We start from the raw sequence: 26,596 nt of genomic DNA, 5'->3' as shown, positions 1-26,596 counted from the left end.
TAACAAGTCCGGGCCTAGTTGTCTCAAGTTGGGCTCCTAGAAAAGGAGACACCAAAATTAGTAGACACTGGAAACATTTAGGCCTTAAACTCTCTCAAACTTGGTGTCTCCATCTACTGAAGGGGGTAAATAATACCCATCTTGGAAAGCGCTTGGAGATTCTTAAATGAAATGCCAAAAACAACGGCAAAGTATTATTAGCTGCATTAAGCAGGATACACAAGCATGATACAAATCTCACTATTGCTACAAGATGAGCCAGCGAAGCCATATAAAGATGACTTTCTTTTTGTTATGAGTGTGAAAAGTTCTCTTCCTCCACTCAAACCTGAAACATTTGCATTTCAGGAACCCCTTTCTAAACTCTGCAGATGAAAATGGACGTAAATTACTTCCTTGAAAAGCCTGTGTATTTCTCAGAATCAAGAGTAGCTTCAGAGGTTAAAACATAAATAGATGTCCCAGCTTAATAGCAAACACTCCAAGCATCAGGATTTCAGCTGCAACCAGCACAGATGCAGAATTTACATCACCGGTTGCAAAACTGCCCTTTCACAGACCTGTTTACAAAGTTCTTGTGTAGGGTTGACACTGCCCAGACTAACTCTCAGGCCTGTCCTAATTGCAGCTCCTGGGATCCCTGAGCAGACTGAAGGGCGGGGAACTTTGTTTCATGGAAATGAGCAGCCAGCTCAGCTAGTTCGATCAAGAGTCAAACAAGGAGTGGAACCTACTGGATAATCAAAACCAAATGCCACTCCCAAGAGTCTGCTGCTAAAGACGCGTCATCCTTTGCTGTTCTTTACTTGGCTGAGTTAAAAACAAATTGTGGGGTGTATGCTGGTGAGCCCTCCATGGGCAGAACACCCAACGGAGGCATCGGAAAGCCCATGCACGCAGGGGGCTTGCAAGATCAAGTTCTTTGCTAGTACGCTGCAGGCTTACAAACAGGCAGCGAAGACTTCATGGCAAACATACCTCCCTGTTCCATCACAGATCCAGAGCAAAACAACTGAACGTTACACAATGCAAAGGATGTACTATGCGGTCCCCAGATGCTCTCAAAGCTGGCTTTCCCTTCACTGCTGGTGAAAGGAATCAGTCCCCTGAATCCCCTTACAGCTCAACCCCTTTTGTTCACTGCACCAGTTATTTAGCATTGGTGAAATGTACTAAGATGAACTCCCTGAGGAGCTGAGTCCACTACTTATCCACAGAACATGTGTAACATAGGCCTCACTGCTCACACAGGATCAGGGACCAGAGAAGATGGTTATAACAGCAACAACAACACATGAAAAGAACAAAGGTATTTAGGCTCCTAACTTCCACTGATTTCATGGGAATTTAGAAGCCTAAATACCATTTTGGATCTGTGCCTAAGTATGTTTCATCTTGTATCTGTTTTATCTGTTGCCTTTGTCCCCAGCTCCTCCTTCCCCCACCGCCCCACCCCTTTCATATCACATTCATCATCAACTCCTTTTAAGAGAGTGGTTTTCAAACTTTTGTACTGGTGACCCCTTTCACATAGCAAGCCTCTGAGTGCACCCCTCCGAGTGCAACCCTCCCTTATACATTAAAAACACTTTTTAATATATTTAACACCATTATAAATGCTGGATTCAAAGCAGGGTTTGGAGTGGAAGCTGACAGCTCGCGACCCCCTCCATGTAATAACCTCACAATCCTGAGGGGTCCCGATCCCCAGTCTGAGAACCCCTGTTTTAAGCATTTCTGGTGAATTTATTTGACAGTCCTCCTGCCCTGTTTCTTTTTATTACGGAATTACTCACACATTGGAGACTTTTAAAAACACATCAGGGAGGAGGGGGGGTTTCCCATTTCAAATTGCCATGGTCTGATATCATTTCAGAGGAAATGGGCCTGATTTTCAGAAGTGGTCAGTGCCTGCAACACTAACTGAACTCAGTGGGCCTGATCCAAAAGCCTATTAAAGGCAATGAGAAAGAAGGAAGAGATACCCACTGACTTCAGACTCAATATGAGCTACAGATGCTCAGCATCTCTGACCATCAGGCCTCATCTTTCTACATACCTTTTGCTACCAAATCTATTGTCTTTTTCTACAACAATTGGTGGGTGGGCAGTTTTGTATTCTTAAAGAAAGCCTCCCTATCCATATCAGCAAGATCTCAAATGAATCCTGCGAGGTGCTGGGCATCCACAGCCTCTGTTGATTACCACTGGGAGTTTAGGATATTCAGCACTCTGCAGGACCATGTACAAAGTGAAATCCATTTAAAGCCAATGCTGCAATTTGATGCCTATCTCCCTGCATCAGGTACACACTTCAAAGCCTGCTTTAGTTCTACAGTGTGCAACAGATAGAGAGAGACTAGGAGATTTTAACAACAAGGAGTCCGGTGGCACCTTAAAGGCTGACAGATTTATCTGGGCATAAGCTTTCGTGGGTAAAAAAAAAAAAACCAAAAAAAACCCCCTCACTTCTTCAGATGCATGGAGACATCAACTCTATGCATCTGAAGAAGTGAGGGGTTTTTTTACTCACGAAAGCTTATGCCCAAATAAATCTGTTAGTCTTTAAGGTGCCACCGGACTCCTCCTTGTTTCTGTGGATACAGACTAACACGGCTACCCCCTGATACTGGGAGATTTTAAGTTTCAATTCTGATGTGGTAAGTAAGCTTCTGCAAGAGAAAAATGACAGCAGAAATTGAGAGTTTGAAGGTCACAACAGACCACCCAAAATGATCCAGCTGTGAAGAGACACAGAAAATGAAGACGAGACAAAGGAATAATTTAGCAGGGTTCAGATGGCCTAGAGTCTAGACAGTTATGTTATTGTTGGCTTCCCTAATAGGTCATTACTAAGAGGCAGCTAATGGTAGATCCCCGGATCTGCTTCCATCAACACGTAACAGCACCAGCTGCATTTAGTGAGGACAGAGAGGCAGCAAAAGTAAAATAGGATCTTGTGAAGAGTTATGTGCAATGCAGACTATGATCTCATCAGCTCTCACTAGCTAAACAGGATGGGACAGAGATCTAGGAAAAACCTAGGGTTCTGCAGAAGGGAAGAATATCAGCTGCTGAGTCATTACTGAATCAAAGACTCATACTTTAACACTAGAAGGGACCATCATGTTCATCTAGTCTGACCTCTTCCGCATTGCAGGCCACAGAACCTCACCCACCCCTGTCTGTAATAGGCCTATAACCTTTGGCTGAGTTACTGAAATCATTAGATCATGATTCAAAAACTTCAAGTTACAGAGAATCCACCATTCACACTAGTTTAAATCTGCCAGTGACCCGTGTCCCACACTGCAGAGGAAGGGAAAAACAGGGGAAATTTCTCTCTCAATTCCAAATATGGTGATCCCCGAGGAACTCCACTAGTAACCTCCCTCCAGCCTGACAACCAACACCTCAGCATGCTGCTAAGGGGCTCTCTGCTGTCAGAGGTGCCTCCATTTGGATAAAATGCAAAACCACAGTCCTGCCCATTTGCAGTCATCAAACATCCCACGGCGCTTTCTGCAAGAGTAGCGCCGTTAGCCCGGTCTGAGCATCCTGCCTGTGTAAATTCCACAAGGCCTCTCACTGGCTCCACTACACCCCAGCAGGCAGGGACGTAACTTCCCAAGAAAGGAGAGTTACATGCAGGCTGATGGTGCAGATCAGTAACAGAGGAGTATTAAAAAACAGAGAAGAAACCTGACAAAACACATTTCAGTTATCGAAACCTGCCATTTGAAACCCAGGCTGCGTAGTTAAGGTTCTAGGTAAAAGAAACCCAAACATATGGAAACAGGCCAATGCATAGCTCTGAGACCCAAACGACTTTAGCTCTGCTACCAGAGTGAATTCAGCCTTCATCCTTCCCTCCTTGCTCCTGTCAGACATACTTTGTAAGATGGGGTATTTCTGATCAAGGGGTTCAATTTGTTTTGCAGCTCGTTCACTATCATTTGCCTGATGGTTGCACCTAGAGGCCCCAACTGGGGTCAGGGACCCATTGTCCTCAGCACTGCATGAATACATGGTGAGAAAGATGACCCTACACTCAAGAGACTATCATCTAAACAGACAAAGGGTGGGAGAAATGAATTATCTCCATTTTACAGGTGGGGAACTGAGACACAGGCCAGGTCTATGCTAGAAACTTTTGCCAGTATAGCAACGTCAAAAAGAGTATGTCTACACTACCCGCCGGATTGGCGGGTAGTGATTGATCTATTGGGGAAATCGATGTATCGCGTCTCGTCTAGACGTGATACATCGAACCCCGATCGCGCTCCCCGTCGACTCCGGCGCTCCACCAGAGCGAGAGGCGGAAGCGGAGTCGACGGGAGAGCAGCAGCCGTCGATCCTGCGCCGCGAGGATGCGACGTAAGTCAATCTAAGTCGACTTCAGCTACACTATTCTTCTAGCTGAAGTCGCGTATCTTAGATCGATCCCACCCCCCCCTCAGTGTAGACCAGGCCTTAGGGGTGCGACTTTTTATACCAGCAAAATCCCTAGTAAGGCTAAGCGTAGACAAGCAGAGGGGAGTGCACGGGTAACAAATACAATGGCTGCTATCTTGGCCAACCCACTGGGGTGGATGAACTGGAGGCTATGAGAGCTGGAAGCATAAGCTGCTACAGCTTGAGCCGAAGAGCCCAGACTCTCTAGCTAGAGCTGTAACAGACTCCTGTCCTTTGTGGACTGGGCATGGGGTGGGGGTGCTGCAATACACACTCAGCAGTAGGCTATACAAGCATTCCTCTGGGGTCTGTCCCCTCTGAAAAACGTCAAGCACTATACAAAAGTGTTAATGGTCCCTCACAGACCTCCTGTACATGGCAGGCCACAGAACCTCTCCCACTCACTCCTGTAATAAACCCCTGACATCTGGCTGAGTTACTGACGTCCTCAAATCATGGTTTAAAGACTTCAGGTTGCAGAGAATCCATGATTTACACTAGTTTAAACCGGCAAGTGAGCCAGGCCCCATGCTGCAGAGGAAGGCAAAACCCCTCCAGGTACCGACTCTGTGGGTGCTCTGGGGCTGGAGCACTCACGGGGAAAAAATTGAGCTCCCTGCCCGCCCCCCCCCACGCCTCAGCTCACTTCTGCTCCGTCTCCTCCCCTGAGCGCACTGCATCCCTGCTTCTCCCCAGCTGTTTTGCGGTGGCAAGCGTGGGGTGGGGGGGGAACGCAGCGCGCTCTGGGAAGAGGCGGGGCCAGGATGGGGATTTGGGGAAGGAGTCCAATAGGGGCAGGGAGGGGGGGAGTTGGGGCAGGGACTTTGGGGAAGGGGTTGGAACGGGAGCAGGGCCAGTGGTGGCTCCAGGCACCAGCGCTCCAAGTGCATGCCTGGGGCGGCAAGCTGCGAGGGGCGTCCTGCTGATCCCTGTGACGGCAGCAGTCAGGCAGCCTTCGGCAGCTTGCCTGCGGGAGATCTGCCGGTCCCGCGGATTCAGCAGCAATTCGGCGGCAGGTACGCCGAATCCGCGGGACTGGGGACCTCCCACAGGCAAGCCACCGAAGGCAGCCTCCCTGCTGTGCTTGGGGCAGCAAAAGAGCTAGAGCCGCCCCTGGGCAGGGCAGGGGTGGAGTTGAGACGGGGCCGGGAGTGAGCACCCACCGGCACCGGGAAAAGTTAGTGCCTATGCTCCAGGGTCTCTGCCAATCTAACCTGGGGGAAATTCCTTCTCAACCCCAGTTATGGTGATCAGTTAGACCCTGGGCATGTTGGCAAGACCCACCAGGCAGACACCTGGGAAAAAATGTACTGCAATAACTCAGAGCCCTCCCCATCTAGTGTCCCATCACCAGCCATTGGAGATATTTGCTGCTAGCAATCGCAGATCAGCTACATGCCATTGTAGGCAGTCTCACATCATACCACCCCCTCCATAAACTTACCGAGCTTGAAGCCAGTTAGGTGTTTTGCCCCCACTGCTCCCCTTGGAAGGCCGTTCCAGAACATCACTCATCTCATGGTTACAATGGTTAATTTCAAGCCTAAACTTGTTGATGGTCATTTGATCTTGTGTTAACCTAGGTGCTTAACTTAAATAACTCCTCTCCCTCTCTCCTATTTATCCCTTTGTTATATTTAAAGAGAGTAACCATGTCTCCCCTCAGTCTTTTTTTGGCTAGGCTAAACAAGCCATGTTCCTTAAGTCTCCTCTTATAAGGTAGGTTCTCCAGTCCTCAGATCATCCTAGTAGCCCTTCTCTGTGCCTATTCCAGTCTGAATCCATCTTTCTAAAACATGAGACACCAGAATTGCACACAGTATTCCAGATAAGATCTCACCAATGCCTTGTGTAGAGGTACTAACATTCCCCTCTCTGCTGGAAATACCTCGCCTGATGCATCCTAGGATTGTATCAGCCTTTTTCATGGACACATCACTTTGGTGGCTCGTAGTCATAATGTGATCAACCGGAACCCAGGTCTTTCTCCTCCTCTGTCACTTCCAATTGATACTTCCCCATCTTATAGCAAAAATTCTTGTTGTTAGCCCCTAAGTGCATGATGTTGCACTTTGAACTATTAAATTTCATTCCATTTCTATTACAAGAAGAGCTGGACAATCTTGAAAACTGGAGTATGATATTCTGACCCTCTTCCATACTGGCAATACCTCCCAACTTTGTCTCATCTGCAAATTTTATTAGTATATTCCTGCTTTTTGTGCCAATATCATTAATGAAAATGTTATATAAAATTGGTCCCAAGATCAATCCCTGAGGAACTCCACTAGCAGGTCTCTATCCATATCCTCAGGGTCTGTAGCACACTGCAAGCACTATTCCAGTAGAGCCTCTGTTAGCTTTCTTTCCCAAAGTGATTCTGGCCCAAACAGATTCCGTTTTATCCATTCCATCACTTCTGATTTCTTTGCAGTCTACCTCATCAATATACAATACTATTCTATCACCTTTACTTCCATCTTTCCTGAACAGCCCATACCCTTCAATGCCCATACTCCAGCCAGGATTCCACCATGTTTCTGTTACCCCTGTGTCTGATTTCACTTCCTGTACCAGTAGTTCTAGTTCAGAGGTAAACAACCTATGGCACCGGTGCCGAAGGCGGCATGCGAGCTGATTTTCACTAGCACTCACACTGCCTAGGTCCTGGCCACCGGTCTGGGGAGCTCTGCATTTTAATTTAATTTTAAATGAAGCTTCTTAAACATTAAAAAAACAACCTTATTTAAACATATATAACTAAATTATTGTTGTATTATGGACTTATAGAAAGAGACTTTCTAAAAACGTTAAAATGTATTACTGGCACGCGAAACCTTAAATTAGAGTGAATAAATGAAGACTTGGCACAGCACTTCTGAAAGGTTGCCGACCCCTCTTCTAGTTCCCCCATTTTGTTACCCAGGCTGTCGCACTGATGTACAGACATCTTAGCTGTTTCTGCTTGGTTTCACCCAGATTCCTTGCCCAATAGGAACAGTCATTCTACTGCCAGTGTTGCCTACCCGACTATTAGCATCATTAGAATTGGCAATTTCCTCTTGAAGTTCATTCTCCTACCCTCTGTTGTTCCTTTCTCCATGGCTGTATCCTTCCTTACTTGATTTTCCTCCCACTCAACATCAGAATCAGGCATGGAGATTACAGGAGCATCCCCCAACAGTCTCCTCCAAATTCCTAGTTTAGAACTCTTGTGCCAACCTCCATCCCGAGCTGGAGTCCATCCCATGAGAACAGTCTGTCTGTGAATGCCTTCCCGTGGTCAAACATCCCAGAGCCCTCCTATTGAACCATTACCTGCGCCATTTGTTGATCATCATAATCTCATCTTGCCTTCGCTCTCCTCCTCTAGGGACAGGTAAAATTCTCCTGGAGATCACATGAGCCTCCATTTCTTTAAGCATCTTTTCCAGCCTACCATAGTCACCCTTGATGCATTCTAGCAACAATCTAACAGTATCATTTGTTCCCATGTGAACAATCAGTGGATTGTTTCCCACTCCTACTAGAATCCTCTTCAGCCTCAGGTCCACAACCCAGATTTTAGCTCCCAACAGAGAGCACACCCTTCTGTTCTCTGGATCAGCTCTGGTGACAGGCCTGTCCATTCTTCTTAGAGCTGCCTCTTCCTGGTGTTGGTGCAATTCTCCAGCCTTCCTCCTATTCTTTCTAGCCGCAAGTCCTCTTGTCTGCAGCAATAGACAATGTTATAAATGTCCATCTAGTATTCGATAAACAGAGAATCCTCCATTTAAACATAAGCCAGCACTGCACAATTAATCTCATTTACCCAGTCACACTGGAGGAGCAGTATTAAATTTCAGCTTAAAAAAACCCAGTCATGCAGACTGCTGCACACTGTGCTGAAACTATGATTACCGTCAAAGCACACTTCTTTAGGGTCATTGCTTATGACTCATGAGTCACATTCTGCTGTCATTCACCTTCATGCAATCCCATAAAAGGGGTCAATGGGATTACAATGATGTAACAGTGGCAAGAATGTAGCTCGGAATGTCACATGGACCACCGGTATGCAATCAGGTATGAGAGACCCCATAGTGATGCTGGGTTTCTGAAGCCTCTTTGAATGTTTGTTCACTGATGGTCTAAGCAACTTGGGATCACTGTACAGGAAAACACGAAGGTACTACAGGCTCTTGAATGCATATTCACCATAATCCAGGAATATGACCAATCCGGGGGACATTTAAGGCCACATCTCTAGAAGGGTGTTGAAGGTTAACAGTCGTTTCTTCAGACAGAAAACTTCTTTCAGCTCATTTAAGTGGATTTTTATCGTAAAGTAAATAACTGTAGCATAGCACAGAAGACACTGTGACCACCACATTTGACTGTATTGTTGAGCAAGGCAACAATCCTGTAAAACACTTATGCCCATGAATAGTGTCATTGGCTTCAAGGGAATTAAAGCATAAAGTTATGCAAACACTTAAGCATTCGCTTGATGAGGATCTTAATACGGTAGAGCCCCGATTTTATGAACACCAATCTGACAAGCAACCAATTACACGTACCATTTTTCCACAGGAAAAACAAAATAAAAAAATTAAAACAAAACACACATGATGAAAAGGATTTCAATGAAGAACAAGTTGACACTCCATTCACATTCTGATGCTTTCTATGCATTGGAAATCCCTTTGCAGTGGTTCAAAGCACAAGGAGAAAGCGGCCCAGCACCATACTGCAATTTAAGCGCTGGACTTACTCTAACTGAGAAATGTTCAATTTCATGAACTTCAGTCCCCAATTAGTTTGTAGAACAGTGTTGAAAACATAGGGTGGGAGAATAATTTGCAAGCTCCCATCTTGACAGTCTGATTAGACAGGGGAATTTGAATTTCCCCAGGGGAAAACAGAAGACTAGTACAACTCCAATGGAGGCAATGAAATTACAGTACTCCTAATTTACCTCAGTGTAAGAGAGGGGAGGCTTACACCATAATGCACAAGGTGGCAGGTGTCTTACAAATGCCTGAGGCAGAGACTTGCAAAGCTGTGTGCTGTAACGGAAGTTTTATTACATGTTTTAAAAAACAATTGTTATAGGTGCGTTCCACCCCGCCCCCGAACCACACACAGTGCCTGCCCTTACACAGTGTATAACAACTATCCTTCTCTTGACCAGGGCGGAAATAACAAATCAGATGAAGATCTCCCCCACTGTGGGGTTTATCCAATGGCTTTTAAAATAAAGGCTCCAGGAGGAGAGCAGCCTCCCTCCTCTCTTCCAGACCCCCACTGTTTTTCTCCTCTTAATACCCAGAACCTGGGCCCATTAGGTTAGGTTATGCCCAGCACCGTTTACTTCTTCCTGTAAGCTTCCCACACCCCTGAAGAGCTAAAAGAGGGTTGAGATGGATCTGTTCAGGTGGATACAAGGCTCAGTTGCCCAGAACTGCAGCCCCGCCCCCCATTCCCCAAATGCCTGTTCCACCCATGTAATCTCAAAACCTTGGAAAGTCAACAATGAAAATCTTCTTCATTCCCACTCCACAGCACACGTCATTCTCTCAACACACGCCCCTCTTGCAGCAAACATGTAACCTTAACTCTGACCCCTAACTGGACCAAGGTGCCTTCATGCTGCTCCCTGGTTCAGGGTTGAAGTAGGCAGCTCTACGTCACTCTCCAAAGCAGCTCTCAGCCTAGGGCCGAGGCCAAGGGGAGGAGTGGCCAGAGTATCAATCCCTATGAGTTGCATGGCCTAAATAAGTTAGAGCCACCCCAGACGCTGCTCTAACTTACATGATCCCTGGAGCAGCCAGGAGGAGGGAGGCATAAGCCAGCTTTGCTCCCCACCTTTTCTGGGCTGAGTCTTTTGTGCTCTGCCGCCCGAGAGGCGCAGCATAGAAAGTGGCCCTCTGTCCTTAAAAGACGCATTTCCTGAACACAGGAAGCCCGACTCTTCCTTGCACACACACTGACTGCACCATACAGCTTACAAAACTAGTCACAACCCCCACCCCCCATTTCTATTTCCTCACCCTCACATTAAGACAACTCTTACACGGCAGACATAGGGCCACGGTAAAAAGAACAAAGGTGCCTCCTCCTGCACCGCAAAAGACCCTTTTTCTAAAAGGTTGTAGGACTAGATATTCATCCCTGCCATTGGCACTGTGGGAGCCGAAGATGCCCCCACAAATTAAAGCCCCTTACCCCTCGCCCCAATCACTGAATTGCCGGGAAAGAGCCAGGAATACAATAAGTGGCACAATTCTGTGGGAGCAATTTACTGTGGGCACAAAATGACGCTCACGTATATGGATGCTTGGTTTGAAAACGTTCAGGGGGAAAAATAATAAAATCGCTGCTGTACTGATCTCAGCAGGGAGATGACGTCATTGCGAGTGCAGCAGACACGTCTGCTCAAACAAACCAGGAAGTGAACACCAGGGCACATAAACTTGGACCCAGGTACAGGAAGTAAAAACTCTTTAATAATCCACTGGGGCCCAAAGGACCCATTCAGCACCCTGTTACTGCAGGTCTAGGTGATTGTAGCTCCACTCATCAAGTCTAATTCCTCCAGCACGAGGGGCTTAGCTGGCTACAGCTTTGCTATGGATATTATTAGGTCACAGTCATTAGGCTCTCTGAGTCAATACAGGGTTGCGAAATAATCCACACATCATTGCACAGCTACATCTGCTTGCTAAAGATGCCCCTTTCTGCTCAATATTTCAAAGCAACAACAATTACATACATAAGGTTCAATTCTGCCTTCAGCTGCTGAGGTATTATTCCCATTAGAAGGTCAACTGCTCCAATTTACATGGATGCTACTTCAGTTATTGTTCTCTAGTTTATTATTAATAGTAGTATTAAGTAGTAACTATTGATTACAGGGATGACGTACTAGACTGGGACTCAGGAGATTGGGTTCTATTCCCAGCTCTGCCACTGGCCTGCTGGGTGACCTTGGACAAGTTACAGCACCACCCCGTGCCTCAGTTTCCCCATGTGTAAAATGGGGATTAGTGATACCTGACTTCCTTCGTAAAGCACTTTGAAATGTACACATAAAGAGATAGGTATTTTTATTTAGACAGATGAAGCTATTCACCACTTCAATACACCCACCCCCACCTCAAAAATCTGTAAAATGACCTAGAGACAGTCGGATTAATGAATCTCTGTATGAAAAAGCAGTAGTTATACCACAGGGCAACCCAATTTGGAATCCCTCTGCACAGTGAAAGTTCCAAGGAATTGAAATGAAAGGTAACTCAGCCTTCACAGCTCCAACTCAGTTAAACATTAACAGCACAGAGTGAACGCCTGCCCGTGTTAATGCTCCATGGAGGCAGACAAAGCTAGCATACAGAGAGGACCACACCATGGGGATTGGAGGCATATCTAGAAACTAGGGCTGTCAAGCGATTAATGTTTTTAATCGTGATTAATCGTGCAATTAATCACCCTGTTAAACAATAGAGTACCATTTATTTAAATATTTTTGGTTGTTTTCTACATTTTCAAATATATTGATTTCTATTATGACACAGAATACAAAATTTACAGTGCTTACTTTATATTTATTTTTTATTACAAAAATTTGCACGAAAAAACAGTATTTTTCAGTTCCCCCATTACAAGTATTGTAGTGCAATCTCTATCATGGAAGTTAAACTTGCAAATGTAGAATTATATACAAAAAACCCTGCATTTAAATTTAAAAAAAAAAAGTAAAACTTTAGCCTACAAGTCCACTCAGTCCTACTTCTTGTTCAGCCAATTGCTCAGACAAACAAGTTTGTTTACATTTGCAGGAGATGATGTTGCCTGCTTCCTGTTTACAATATCACCTGAAAATGAGAACAGGTGTAAGATATTTACGTGCCCGATGCGCTAAAGATTCATATGTCCCTTCATGCTTCAACTACCATTTCAGAGGACATGCATCCATGCTGATGACATGTTCTGCTCAATAATGATTCAAAACAGTGCAGACCAGTGCACGTTCATTTTCATCAACCGAGTCAGATGCCACTAACAGAAGGTTGATTTTCTTTTTCGGTGGTTCGGGTTCTGTAGTTTCCTCATCAGAGTGTTGCTCTTTTAAGACTTCTGAAAGCATGCTGCACACCTTGTCCCTCTCAGATTTTGGAAGGCACTTCAGATTCTTAAACCTTGGATCAAGTGATGTATCTATCCTTAGAAATCTCACATTGGTACCTTCTTTGTGTTTTGTGAAATCTGCAGTGAAAGCATTCTTAAAATGAACAACATGGGCTGGGTCATCATCTGAGATTGCTATAACATAAAATATATGGCAGAATTCAGATAAAACAGAGAGGAGGCATACAACTCTCCCCCAAGAAATTCAGTCACAAATTTTTAATTAATTTTTTTAATGAGCATCATCAGCATGGAAGCACGTCCTCTGGAATGGGGGCCGAAACATGAAGGGGCATACGAATGTTTAGCATATCTGGCACGTAAATACCAATGCTGGCTACAAAAGTGCCATGCGAATGTCTGTTCTCACTTTCAGGTGACATTGTAAATAAGAAGCAGTTAGCAGTATCACCCGTAAATGTAAACAAACTTGTTTGTCTTAGCAATTTGCTGAACAAGAAGTAGGACTGAGTGGACTTGTAGGCTCTAAAGTTTTACAGTTTTGTTTTTGAGTGCAGTTATGTAACAAACAAAAAAATCTACATTTGTAAGTTGCACTTTCATAATAAAGAGATTGCAATACAGTATTTGTATGAGGTGAATTGAAAAATACTATTTCATTTGTAATAAAAAATAATATAAAGTGAGCACCATACACAGCACTGTACACTTGGTATTCTGTGTTGTAATTGAAGTCAATATATTTGAAAATGTAGAAAAACATCAAAAATATTTAATACATTTCTATTGGGATTCTATTGTTTAACAGAGCAATTAAAACTGCAATTAATCAATTGTTTTTTTTGAGTTAATGGCGTGAGTTAACTGCAATTAATCAACAGCCCTACTAGAAACACAGCAAGAGACTTCAAATGGCACTCAGGACTACTCTATAAAAGCTAAGGGATCCTATAGGATTTACACCCTTACTTAAGTAACCTGCCGGATCAGGGCCTAATGGGCAAATTTGCAACAGTCTTTATCTTTTGCAGGTTCAATTTAGGCCCTTCAGGCTTCTGTGGGAGCTCTGAGTGCAGGATGAAGGCAGGATTGGGCCCTTAAGGAAGGAATGTGACAGTGGAGCAAACCTGAAAGAAGAAAATGTTTACACAGCAATATAGCTGGCTGGTTATTTTCCAGTGCTCCCTCTGATACCATTGAAGGTTTCTGTGCTCTCATAACGGGTTCTTTCTCCCTCCCAGCCCTGCTTCCCCAAATGCTCAATGCTACAGTGAAGCCACAGTCCTGGGTCTGTGAGTTCATAATCTGTTGCCAAGGCAACGGCTGTGATGTCCCAAATACAGCATTACTGGGCTGATCCTGCATTGCTTGGGTACCCCGGACTCGTGGCTGAAGTCAATGGGAGTCTGGAGTGCACGAGACATGCGGGATGACTCAGGAGTGCAGGATCTGGGAGGGAGGAAGAGCTTGTCTTAACCCAAATAAATATCGTTATTTGCAAACAGGGCAAGAAAAGTTACGGGAGAAGTGGAACAAATCATACAAATCCTCTGCACTTCTATAGCTCCTGCCACAGGAGGATCAACAAGCCCTTTACAAAAAACAGGTAGCCATGGCCTCGATTTTCAAAATGGGGAAAATGAAGCACAGAAACATGAAGGGGTAGATTCATGCCTGCACTGTTGTGGGCTCCGACGCAGGGACAAGGGGAGGTATTTTGTGGCCACTTTATTCATTGCCGCAGGGGCTGGTGCAGCGCCCAGCATGGACTGGAGTAACCCTCAGATTCCACCCTGCTTCTCATAGACTTTAAGGTCAGAAGGGACCATTATGATCATCTTGTCTGACCTCCTGCACAACGCTGTAACATTTCGTGAACCCCAGTTTAGGAACCACTGATCTAGATAGACATATGTGTAGTGCTGGGGAGGCGCGGGTGGTCATGGTACATGCAGGTACCAATCACATAGAGAAGAAGGATAGGAGAGGGGTCCAGGAGGCCAATTTAGGCTGCTAGGTAAGAGTCCAAGACCTCCATGGTAACATTCTCTGAAATGCTTCTGGTTCCACGCACAGGGCCAGTTAGAACTGCAGGGTCTCAATGTGGGGATGAGACAATGGTGTTGGGAGTAGGGGGTTAGATTTATTAGGAACTGGGGAAACTTTTGGGAAAGGGGGAGCCTATACACAAAGGATGGGCTCCACCTAAACCAGAATGGAACCAGACTGCTAGCACTCTGTTTGCCAGAAGCTGGGAATGGGCAACAGGGGATGGATCACTTGATGATTATCTGTTCTGTTCATTTCCTCTGGGGCACTTGGCACTGGCCACTGTCGGGAGACAGGATACTGGGCTATACAGACCTTTGGTCTGACCCAGTATGGCTGCTCTTATGGTCATGTGCCCTCCCCCCCTGCTTCTCTCCCGCTCTTTGGGCTTGAAAACAAACAAACATTAAATAAAATGCTGCAGAAGAAGTCTGTGGGTTACGCTACCTGGTGCGGAGGGGTCATAGGGCAATGATAAATCAGGGCCTGAGTAACCTGTCCGGGGCAAGAACTGGATATAGAAATTTCTGCCCTGAGTTACACAAGTGCATTTCCAGTGGAGGTCCCCCGAGCCCTGCTCTAACTGCCAGGCCACACTGTCTTCTTTGAAATGCCTCTGAAAGGTTAATAACTAATGATACGTCATATTTTTATTGTGCTGTTTACGCAAATATCCATTCTTCACAAATATTAGCATGGAGCTAAATGGGGCACAAACATTAAGTAACATGCCCAAGGTCATACAGTACGTACATGGCAAAGCCAAAAGAGAAACCAGATTGTCTGACTTCACGTCCTCTGCTCTATTTACGGGGCAATGCTACTTCTTTGATGCACCTCCCTAAGGAAAATGGGGTTATGGTGAAATCCGAGTTATTGATCACATTGCGAATACCTCATTTGTGCTAACAATCTTCCTTGTAAGGCATCTGGGGTGGTTGTTTCTTTTAAATTGAAAGGAAATCCAGGGCAAGATTTTGGAGATGTGGCTGTGTTAAACAGCACTGCTGGGGTCTGATCACAATGCTCATACCCTGGGTAATAAGCAATGTGTTTTCTAGTTATTCTTTAAAACCGCACCTGCTGTAGACTAAAAACCACCCACTCACTGTAGATTAAACATTAATCTTCCCTTCCCCTCTCTGCAGCTTCATTGCATCCTCACGTAAACGCCTTTAGTCTAGCGACTCTCAGAGGGAAGTGACTGGGGCAGTGAAAGTAACATCTCAGCGAGGCAGTAATATATACTGCACATCCTGTACCCAGTGCGCCCAAACAACTGGGCCGCTGAGACCAGAGTTATGCTCACATCGTGTTCTTGTCCACTGCAGCCTGGGCAGCGCACCTATGTTACAATAAAGCTCGTATACGTGAGAGGTGTGCACAGACCCAGGCAGACACAGCAAAGCAGCCGCAGGCAGGGAACACCCAGCGGAGTGCTGAAGGCCACAGTGAAAGGGAACCCAGCCACATTCGCACACGGAAGAGGAATCTAATCCCAGGGTTAGCCCACACCTTCCCTCCCCAAGCTTCCAGTTAAAGGGGAAGCAGTCAAATAGCTGGCCAGTTAAGACACAAAAATCATCAGAAAGTCACAACTACAGCCGGTCAACATTTTTTTGTCTACTTTTTTTAATATAGCAAAGAATGAACATTTTCACTTGTCTGAATTCAACCCCACACATCATGAATCTTTTTAAAATTAAAATGTGTCTCTCAGTTCCACCCCCCCATACACACACACACACACACACACACACACACACACACTCTAACATTTTTTACTTAAAAGCTAATGCCTTCTCCCAACCCCATTTTTCCTGTGGGAACAAAAGGCAAAGACAAAAAGACAGAAAAAGCAAAAAAGAGGGGCGGGGCTTGATTATTTCCTCCCTTTATTTCCCTTTTCCAACAGGGAAATGGGGTGGGGAGGAGAGAAAGGGAGCGAAGGAGACAAAATGAGAGAAAGAGACAAATAAAACTTTTTTCGAATTTCAACCAGCCCTGATGATTTTCCAATCGCTCCCAGTTCTGGCCTGGCCTGGATTATACAGTGAAGATTTACAAATGAAAGGCCAAATCATAATCTCCTCGGGCCGTAAAAAGACCAGGAGTACTTGTGGCACCTTCGAGACTAACAAATTTATTTCAGCATAAGCTTTTGTGAGCTACAGGTCAAGCTGAAATAAATTTGTTAGTCTCTAAGGTGCCACAAGTACTCCTGGTCTTTTTGCGGATACAGACTAACACGGCTGCTACTCTGAATCCTAGGACAGTGGTTCTCAAACTTGGGTACTGGTGACCCCTTTCACATAGCAAGCCTCTGAGTGTGACCCTCACCTCCCTTATACATTAAAAACACTTTTTAATATATTTAAACACCATTGTAAATACTGGAGGCAAAGCAGGGTTTGGGGTGGGGGCTGACAGCTCGCGACCTCCCCGCCCCTGTAATAACCTAACGACCCCGAGGGGTCCCGACCCCCAGTTTGAGAACCCCTGTCCTAGGACCTCTACTCCCCGACATTAGTTAGATCATTTTGGCATTGGTGAGCTAGCCCTTGGCGAGGGTGGAGCTCAGCCTCACCTGTGCCAGGAATAACCCACCTCCCTCGGTGAAGGGAATGATTCCAGAGGTGACATGATGGGAGCATATGACTCAGAACCAGTCCTCCTGGGAAATATTAAGGACAGCCCGAGGTCAGTTAGAGTGTGTGACTTGCAGAAGACAGAGCCTGGTTTTGGTGCTTAATCTGCATTGAACTGTTTCGATTTGGAGAAATAAAACAACCCTGGAGAAAAGGGGCTGAAATCCTGTCACTGTTAGGAGTATTATTGGATGCCTTTGCTGGTAAACCGGCCCACTGGCTTACACGTCATTTAGGAAGAGCTCAGTCCATCTTTTTCACTAAAACACCGTGCTCTTTGAAAAGAGCTTTACTGTACTTGGTTCGTTTGGGTTTTTGGCGTTACAAGCCCATAAATGCCATCAAACAAGTATTTTATCCAGAGCCAAGGAGCCCACAGCACGGCTCAGGGTTGCTTCCTCTCTCTTCATTCAAAACTCTCCTTAAAACTCACTTTTCCTGGGAAGCCGTTGAATGGTTGACTGCCCAGAGAGACAGATTCACACATTGGTGCCACAAGAAGATTGAGTGTTCTAGCTACGTCTCAGCTCCCTGCAATGATTTTAGATTGCAAGCTCCTTAGTGGAGATGATGTGATTTTTCTCTACACGGAGGGCAGATATTTCCAAGGAGACTAAGGGAGTTAAGTGATTAATGCCCCTGAAAGTGAGTGGGAGCTAGGTGCCCAACTCCCTTAACCTAGAGGCCCCCTCTGACATCAGGGCTCCATTGTGCTAGGTGTCGTACAGGTATATAACAAGAAAGTTTCCTGCCCCAAGAGCTTGAATTATAAACTGAGGCACACAAAGCTGAAGTGACTTGCCCACGATACCACAAAGATACCAAGAGCAGTGTTTCACTTGGGACTCTTTTCTTGACTGGAAGGCAAGAGAACAAACCAATTTAATGTTGATCAAAGCTATTTCTGCAGATTCTCCTGCTCTGGGCTGTTTTGTCAGGTACACCAAGCCACAGTAACCTATTAGAGCGAGGCTCAATTGCTCCAGTGGGACCCACTTCTTACCCATGTTTGCATTTACATCAGGCCTCCATTCCACTGGTCACGGACACTCACGCCTCGTCCTCCACTCACAAGTGTCCACCTGCAATAATAATACAGACAGAATTTACAGGTGTACTCCAACACAGCTATCGGTGCAGATATTTGATTGGATCACTCAGGTTTCATTTTTGCCCTGCTTACGCAGGCAATTTATTTTGATAGGAATCGGACAAGCAGTCTAGACTCCTCTCCTCTGCCCTCCCCAGAGGTATAGTCTCAACTTTGTACACAAACTTTAGCTACTCACCTTGTTGTGTCTCCATTTCCCCATCTGTAAAATGGGCATAATGATACCTACCTACTTTGTAACATACTTCTCATCCACAGGCCTCAAAGCAACCCTCTTCCACCGAGTGTAGACTACCTATCTATTGTACCTATTGTTGCAAAAGAGCACCTCGCCATATTTAATGTAGTTATCCCCACAACATCCCTGTGAGGTACATGCGTCTGAGAGACACTGAGACTAAATGACTGGGAAGGACTCTATGACAGAGCAGGGAATTGGACTCAGGTCTCCCAGGTCCTAGCCTATTGGCTTAACCACTGGACCATCTTCCCCTATTACAGCTGCCTCCTCGTAGGGGGAAGCCAGGATATGAGCGGCTGATTGTATGTGGAGGGAAATTGTGCCAGAGAGAACACACCCTTTTAAAAGCAGTCCCAGACTCCCTCTCCCAATATCTCTCCTAATATGTCTCTCCACCCATCTCCAGTTGTCCCCAAACCCTCTCAGGCAAATACTGAGCTTGATGTTTTTTAAATCCAGCATGTAGCATTTGGTCAGAGCTGGAACAAATGCACAGGACGATCTCTGTTCACAGTAGTAAGCCCTGAGAATTTTACAGAGGGCAAGACTGAACCCATAGGGCAAAATTCTGCTCCAGTTTATGGCAACAGCAAACTTCCTACAGACCAAGTGGAAGTAGATCAGGTACATAGGTGTCTAAAGCCATGCTTTTAAGTCCATAGACACCATTTACTCACCTAATTTTTAGATGCACTTAGCACCCAGGTAGCTCCCACTGAAGTCAACTGATACATACCCAAACTTCACTGGGAGCTGCTGGATTTAGGGACATAACCTGAGGTACCTATTTCTTAAATTAAAAAAATCTTGGCCAGAGGCTTTAGCCCTTGATAGTTTGATAAAATATGCAAGAGAGACTTCCATTTAATCAGCATCTCACTAAATATACAGAAGAGGTTTTTTGTTCCAGGGGTCTGATCCTGCAGTCCTTGCACAGACAACATTTCCATTAAAACCAGCAAAGAGTCCTGTGGCACCTTATAGACTAACAGACATATCGGAGCGTGAGCTTTTGTGGGTGAATACCTGCTTTGTCAGATCCGACGAAGCGGGTATCCACCCACGAAAGCTCATGCTCCCAAACGTCTGTTAGTCTATAAGGTGCCACAGGACTCTTTGCTGCTTTTACAGATCCAGACTAACACGGCTACCCCTCTGATACTTGACTTCCATTAGAGTCAATGGGAGGTTTGGGTGCCGGGCAACAGACAATTATTTTGGATCCTTATGCATCATCTATTAGGAAAGATGCTCCACCAGTAACTCAAAGGAGCTTTGAAAGCTCCCAGAGCATCAAGTTGATTAAAAAGAGCTATAAAAATCACCACTCCTAAAAGAACCACGGAAGATACAGGAGTGACTTCAAGATCTGACCTAAAAATAATTCGTTCAAAAACATCTGAGTCTTTGGACCTTCATGCTGCCAAGCACTAGGATATTTACCCAACCTATTTGGAGAGAAACAAGCAGGAAGGGAGACAGATAAGAACCCAGCAAAATACTCTGAAATTTACATGTGTCACTACATGTGTTATTCCTTTGCTGTTGTTGCTTCCTATCTGAGCAACAGCCCTGTTTAACCGAGATTATAAAGCCATCGAGAACTGTACGTTCTATAACCTTTCAAGACAGACGTAAGTGAGGGACATGAAGAAGCGTAATATCTCTACCAGAGAATAACGAACTTGTCTCAGATAAATGGACCTGCCTTATGGCCTGCTCCAACTCCCATTGAATTCAAGGGAAAGACCCAAACGGACTTCAATGCGATCTGGATTCGCTTCTTAGCTGGAAAGGAGCAAAAACTGACCTACTTCTTTTTTGCTTCTGTTTGCAAAGTCCATGTCACACTTTCAGAAATGAAGTTGTGCACCTAGTTGGTTCACACAAGTACCACAATTGCATGTACAGCATTATCGTCTGTCTGAATGGGCAGCTAGACACACAACTGGACACCTGCCCATGCAAATATGCAATTTGTACAACACCCGCGCATGCAAGTAACTCATACAGATGCATGCCTGAAAATGTAATCCTGTGACCTTTCACTCTGAGAAATTACATGCATGTTTTATATAGTCTTTCCTCTAATACAAACCATCAAGCTCCCACTGTTTATTTCTCACAAGCAACCCTACAATAACAAGCCAGCATCCATGTGCAGTGGAGTAAATACCAACGCAAACATATACGAGTTTCATGTTTTCTATTTCAACATTTTTTTTTAACTATGAAAATGGATGCCCTTGGAACTGGATTGCAAATTCTGCTTTTTTGCCTGACTCCCAGCAATACATACGAGCTGTCCCAGTTGCGGAGCGCCCGATCCCTGTTTTTTAGCACAATATTACTATTTTACAGTGGCCTTTTACACATCTCTCCTATTCCAATGCATCTCAGTGAAATGTAACAGCATTTCCCTAAACCTCTCACCCGAGTCCCTCCTTAGAGCTTCCAAGTACTGGCAGGTTACACAAAAAGTCAGGGAGCATTTGTGTAACCTGGGAGCATCCTGACTCCCACTTCACTGTTCTGACAACCAGTGAATGCTGCCTGCACTGTAAATCTCTGTATTACAGCACACCTGACAAACCACTGGCCTATAACCCAGCCTTGGAGAAATGCCTCCTGCCAAAGCAACAGCAGCGTGAACTCTGCCCTCCTCCAGCTCAGGGAAAGGCCAGTTTTTCAGCGACCCTGTTGTCATAAACCACCATTCTTCAGCCCCTGGTGCAATATGGGAGGGTCTGATTCAGTTCTCAGTGTAAACCAGAAATAACTTCACAATGGTGGTACACTGGCTTAGATGCAGCAACTATGGATTTGCACTATAGCTGACATCAGAATCATGACCATTTTGCACGCCCAGTGCTTGACTTTGCAAGGGGCTGGATGTCTCCTACGAGGGGACAAGCACCATCAATTTCCACTGAGGCCAACGGGAAAAGGCGGCACTCTGTATACTACAGAATCAGGCCCCTACATCAAACTAGTGCGTGTGGCAATGGCGTGCCACTTGCATCTATCTGACCAACACTTCCCCACTCACCCTTGTTTATTTAGATCAGCAGCTCTTCAGGGCTGGGACCATCTTTTCTTGGGGGATGGGGCATGCACCAAGTACACCGAGGCCTCAACCTACACAAATCATTATTTACTGCACCACTGAATGCAGGCCACAGATTTCCATGAGGGGGCTTCACCATCTTTTTCCAGGCTGATCTTAGCCAGTGCATACGCTGAGACGGTGTAATTAACCAACATAGAAATCTCTGGTCCCCCCGAAATGTGGCTTAGTTAGAAAACCACCCTAACTAACCTTGCTAAAATTGGGACTTTCCTTGTTTTCCAAGCAGCAGGGAGCAACGTATTGGGCCTGGAGAGCTTAACATGCAAAAGGAGTCAAGCGGAAAAAACTCACCCCTTTTAAAGAGTCAACAGCATTAACTTTCCACAAGTTTCCGGGCGACCTGCCAGGATGCTGGAGTTTTGTATACTACGGAACTGTTAAAAATATTATTGTAAATGTTATTTTCACAAGCTTTGGGGGCCAGGGCTGGGGCAGGATTCAAAACAGCAGCAATGAATGGAGCAATGGTGCTAACTTTAAAATCCTACAACATGTACGTATATTTATCCAACCTGCAGGACTGGCTTGAAAGAAAGTCAAACAATGAAAAGTATAACAATACTGCAGGTTTCACAGACTCCAAGGCCCGAAGGGACCAGTGCACTCATCTAGTCTGACCTCCTGTGTAACACAGGCCAGAGAACTTCCCTGAAAGTTTCCTAGAGCAGATCTTCTGGAAAAACATCCAATCTTGATTTTAAAATTGCCCGGGATGGTGAATCCACCACAACCCTTGTAAATTGTTCTAGTGGTTCATTACCCTCCCTGTTAATAATTTATATCTTCTTTCCAGCCAGGTACCTATAACATTCTAGTTTTGTTCTACAAGCTACAGTGCACACAGCCTCATGTAAATGCAGCCGTCTCTGGGGTGGAGGGCAGCAGCCCAGAGCACAGCAGGCTGTGCTACACTGGAGGGAGGGAATACATTTTGGCAAAGATCACTGGTGCAAATTCCTACACTCATGGAACATGCTGCTCATGTTTTCCAAAGCAGCTTCCAGATGGGCGAGCCCAAAATGATGCACCTGTATTTTTGAGCATGGAGTTATGGGCTTTTGGGGGTTGTAGGTCTGTGTTTTCTTCAACATTTTGAACATTTGCATGCAAATTGAGCCCAGTCTTACAAGCCTGACTCTCATGAGCAAACCCACTGACTCTGTGGGATTCACACAAGTAAGAATTATTTGCATGACTCAGGGTTACAAGATAAAGCTCTTTAGTTGGGCTCACAGATCAGGTTGCTAAGCAATACACATGCAGCCTGCTTGCACCAGGGCAGCCTGCTTGCTTGTATTTAACCATGCAAACTCTTCGCTCCGTGGAAGTACACACGACATAATTTCAAATGGGCTACTTTGGATGCACTGATGCTGTTTTAAAAATGACGTGTTTCAAATGACACACACATTGCAACTGCATGGGACTCCATCTACCTCCAAAGAATGATGCAACCCTACCAGAAATCAAAGCTATGGCTTCAGTGACTCAAACAGAGAAACCCAGTACATAAATCACCCTGCTGACTACTTCACACTATGAGCATAAAGTGAGAGCTTTAACAGGCAACCGTAAAAAAAGGACATCCTATCACCTTCCAATGACTTGGATAAAGACATGACTTAAAATCCACTCCCTTGCGTGTATATTTAAAAGAGAAGTAGTAGAAACTGTTCCAATAAATTATGCTCAGCCTGAATTTCCTCTTACGCTAGTGTAACTCCATTAACTTTGATGGAATAGTTATGAAAATACACACGCTAGTGTATGAGACAGCTCTTGCGGTTCCACAGAGATCAGCTATTTCTGGAAACGTGAGCCATACAAAACAAAAGGCAGACCCCGTCTCTAGATTTATCAGGACTGAAAAATTCAAGGGACCTCTCAGGTCAAGGCAACTGGAAAACAAGAAGGTACAAATAAACGAAGGCAAGTGACGTTTCAGGCCACAGGTCTGACACACGCTGGGCTTTTTGCTTGCATTATACCTTCCATAACGTACAGTTTAGTTCTCAGTGTTCTTTAGTTTGTTGGCTACCCTGAATGGCCAACCAAACTGAACTAATTATACACTTTTTAAGTGGGACTCATAAAAAGGCTGCTTCTAAAAAGCAGCTCAGTTACACAAACTTTAAATGCTGCTTTCTATCAGGCATTAAAGGGACTAGGTATAAGTGAACCAGATCCTCAGGTGTAACCTGGCACAGCTCCTTTGACATCAATGGAGTTCAGTCTGTCTACACCAGCTGAGGATCTGGAAGATCTGTGATTGGCTCATAAAGGGAACTTCTCTTCTCAGGAGGAAAGCCTAATGCCGATGAAGAATGCTGCTCGGGTTTTGGTTTTTTGCTTTCACATAGGGCCAGATTGTGCCCTCAGATGAGTATTTGTGTAGATGGCACAGAAGGGTCACAGTGCAGATGTGAGGTACACCAGTGGAAATCGAGAGCATCCCCACTGATTTTAATGGAGGCACTTCCAGCTAAGGCTGACTGAAAAAATATACTGTCGTGGGGGGAGTTGTCCTCTCCCTCTCCCCATTAAAAACAAACAAAAACAAAACCACTTTTCAGGATTATTTTTTTAAAATCAAAACAAGATTTATTCATTTCAATTTGAATTTTTTTTTTGGAGGGGGAGGGGTGTCTTTCAGGAATTGTTTTCCTTCCCTTTCTAACCCTTGTTCTCCACAGGAAAAGGAGAGGTAGGCACTTAAAAAAAAATACACACAACAACCTACACACTAAAATTCCCATTCTGAATTTAAATTTTTCATGATGCAAAAAAGTGTCCCCACAAAGCTTTTTGTATCCTTTCAAAAGACTTTTTTTGACCTGACACGGACAAAGACATGTCAGTGAGAGCAACTCTCAACTTTTATTTCTCATGGGGGCCAGAAATGGTGAGTGAGTGAGTGTTAGGGCTGCATCTCTACTTTAGGGCACCAGTTCTATGCTGTTGTAATTCCACTGCCTCCAAAACAGCACCAACCTGATGTAACAGAATACAGAATCAGGCCTGTGAGCTGAGCTTGTCAAAGGGATTTTGATGCCCAACTCCCAATGAAATTAATGGGAAGTAGGCATCCAAATCCCCTACCCAGCTTTGATCATCTCAGCCTGGTCTCTGAGAACGCTACATCCAAGCAATATGAGGCTTTATGAGCTTCATTTAATACTTGCTGAAAATAGTGGAAAGACTCCCATAGACCTGAACGGGATCAGGCTCCAGGAACACCCAGAACACGGGTGTAATGTGGCTGTGGGGGATGAACTCTGCTATGAACGTGGAAAGCTACAGTTTGCACTTGCTGAAATTCCAAAGTGGTCTTATTATTTCTTCAATAGCTCCTAAAAGTCCCACAGTCACGGATCGGGCCCCCGTTGTAACTAGATGATGTACAAACACTATCTCCGCCCTGAAGAGCTTATAACTTAGGTCAGTGGGTCTCAGCCGTTTCCACACAGCGACCCTACGTTACAACAGAAGAGTTTTGAGTCCAAAAAGTTCAAGACCTGCCTCCCCCCACATCTAGCCATAAGGAAAAGAGGGGTGAGGGTGACTCCCTGAAACCTGTTTGTGTGCTGGGTGGAGAGCTGGGGGGTCACAATCCTCATTAAAGACAAGAGGCACTTGGCAACAAAGAAACAATATGGCCTCAGCAGTAGTTGCTCTCAGTTAACATCAGATACCGAAAGTTGTTTGCTATCTCACAAGATCCGTGTGTTTGTTAACTGACCCACTTTCGCTTCCCTTCTTCAGTGTCTTGCTGACAGCACTTGGAGGAAAAGCTCAAATATTGCAAGCGATTTCTCAGGCCAGCCACCATCCTTTTTTAACACAGTCATCCTTCATCAACACCCTCCTCCCCCTGGATCAATAGTCCCTCTTGGTGGCATCCCATTTTGTATCTTATAACAACAGCAACCTTTTTAGTGAGCTACAGTTCCAGTTCCCTAGTCTGTTCAGATTGGGCTGATCACCATGTACCTTTCTAATTGACTGGCGAAGTCAAACAGGTCAGACTGTTAGCGACTGCATCTTGTTCAGCACACTTTAAAAAAGACACCGACATGAGTCAGATGGATTTTTTTTTTTTTAATTCCTTCTGGCAAAAGAAGGAAAAACACTTCAAGACAGAGATGCTGATCAACAGATAATGACCGAAGAATGGGCACGATTCTTCTAGTGTTTGCAATATCAACTGTAGCGGAGTTAATCCAGATTTACATTAAAGTAAATGAGAGAAAAATCATTTGTTAAATGCCCAAGGTAAAAATGTGGTGTGTTTTGCTCGTAGGACTCTGTTCTTGCATGCTACATCTTTAAATCTCAAAGTATTAGGGTTGCCGACTTTCTAACTGCAGAAACCCAAACACCCTTGCCCCGCCCCCTGCCCCCACCCCTTCCCCAAGGCCCCACTCCCGGTCACTCCATCCTCCCTCCGTCACTTGCTCTCCTCCACCCTCACTCAGTCGCTCATGGGCGAGGATACGGGCTTTGGGTGTGGGCTCTGGGGTGTGGCCAAGAATGAGGGGTTTGGGGTGCAGAAGAGAGTTCCAGGCTGAAGCCAAGGAGTTCGTGTGGGAGGGGCTTCCGAGCTGGGGCAGGGGGGTTGGGAGGAGGTTCAGGATGCAGGCATCTGGCAGCGCTCACCTTGGGCAGCTCCCTGGAAGTGGCGACATGTCCCTCGGCTCCTAGGCAGATGCATGGCCAGGCGGTTCTACGCACTACCTCTGCCCACAGGCACCGTTCCCGCAGCTCCCATTGGCCACGGTTTCCAGCCAATGGGAGCTGCGGAGCTGGGGCTTGGGGCGGAGGCAGCGCACAGA

General features: G+C 45.3%; 1 protein-coding gene across 5 annotated transcripts in view; it reads right to left on the bottom strand.

Annotated features, from left to right (window-relative positions):
- Window positions 1-26,596, bottom strand: part of LOC123363951 (mitogen-activated protein kinase kinase kinase 3-like) — a 114,388-nt gene that overhangs the window by 69,329 nt on the left and 18,463 nt on the right. For 3 of the 5 annotated variants that reach the window (XM_045005571.1, XM_045005572.1, XM_045005577.1), the window contains exon 2: window positions 18,286-18,364. In XM_045005571.1, coding sequence (XP_044861506.1) covers window positions 18,286-18,289 — 4 coding nt within the window. In that variant the 5' untranslated portion in view covers window positions 18,290-18,364. Of the gene's footprint in view, window positions 1-7,773; window positions 7,793-18,285; window positions 18,365-26,596 lie in introns of those variants that run through there. The other 2 variants (XM_045005576.1, XM_045005574.1) reach the window with 2 other exon arrangements.

Source organism: Mauremys mutica, chromosome 2 (assembly GCF_020497125.1).
Source record: "Mauremys mutica isolate MM-2020 ecotype Southern chromosome 2, ASM2049712v1, whole genome shotgun sequence".
NCBI classification, from domain to species: Eukaryota; Metazoa; Chordata; order Testudines; family Geoemydidae; genus Mauremys; species Mauremys mutica.
This window is presented reverse-complemented; position numbering and strand designations above follow the sequence as displayed.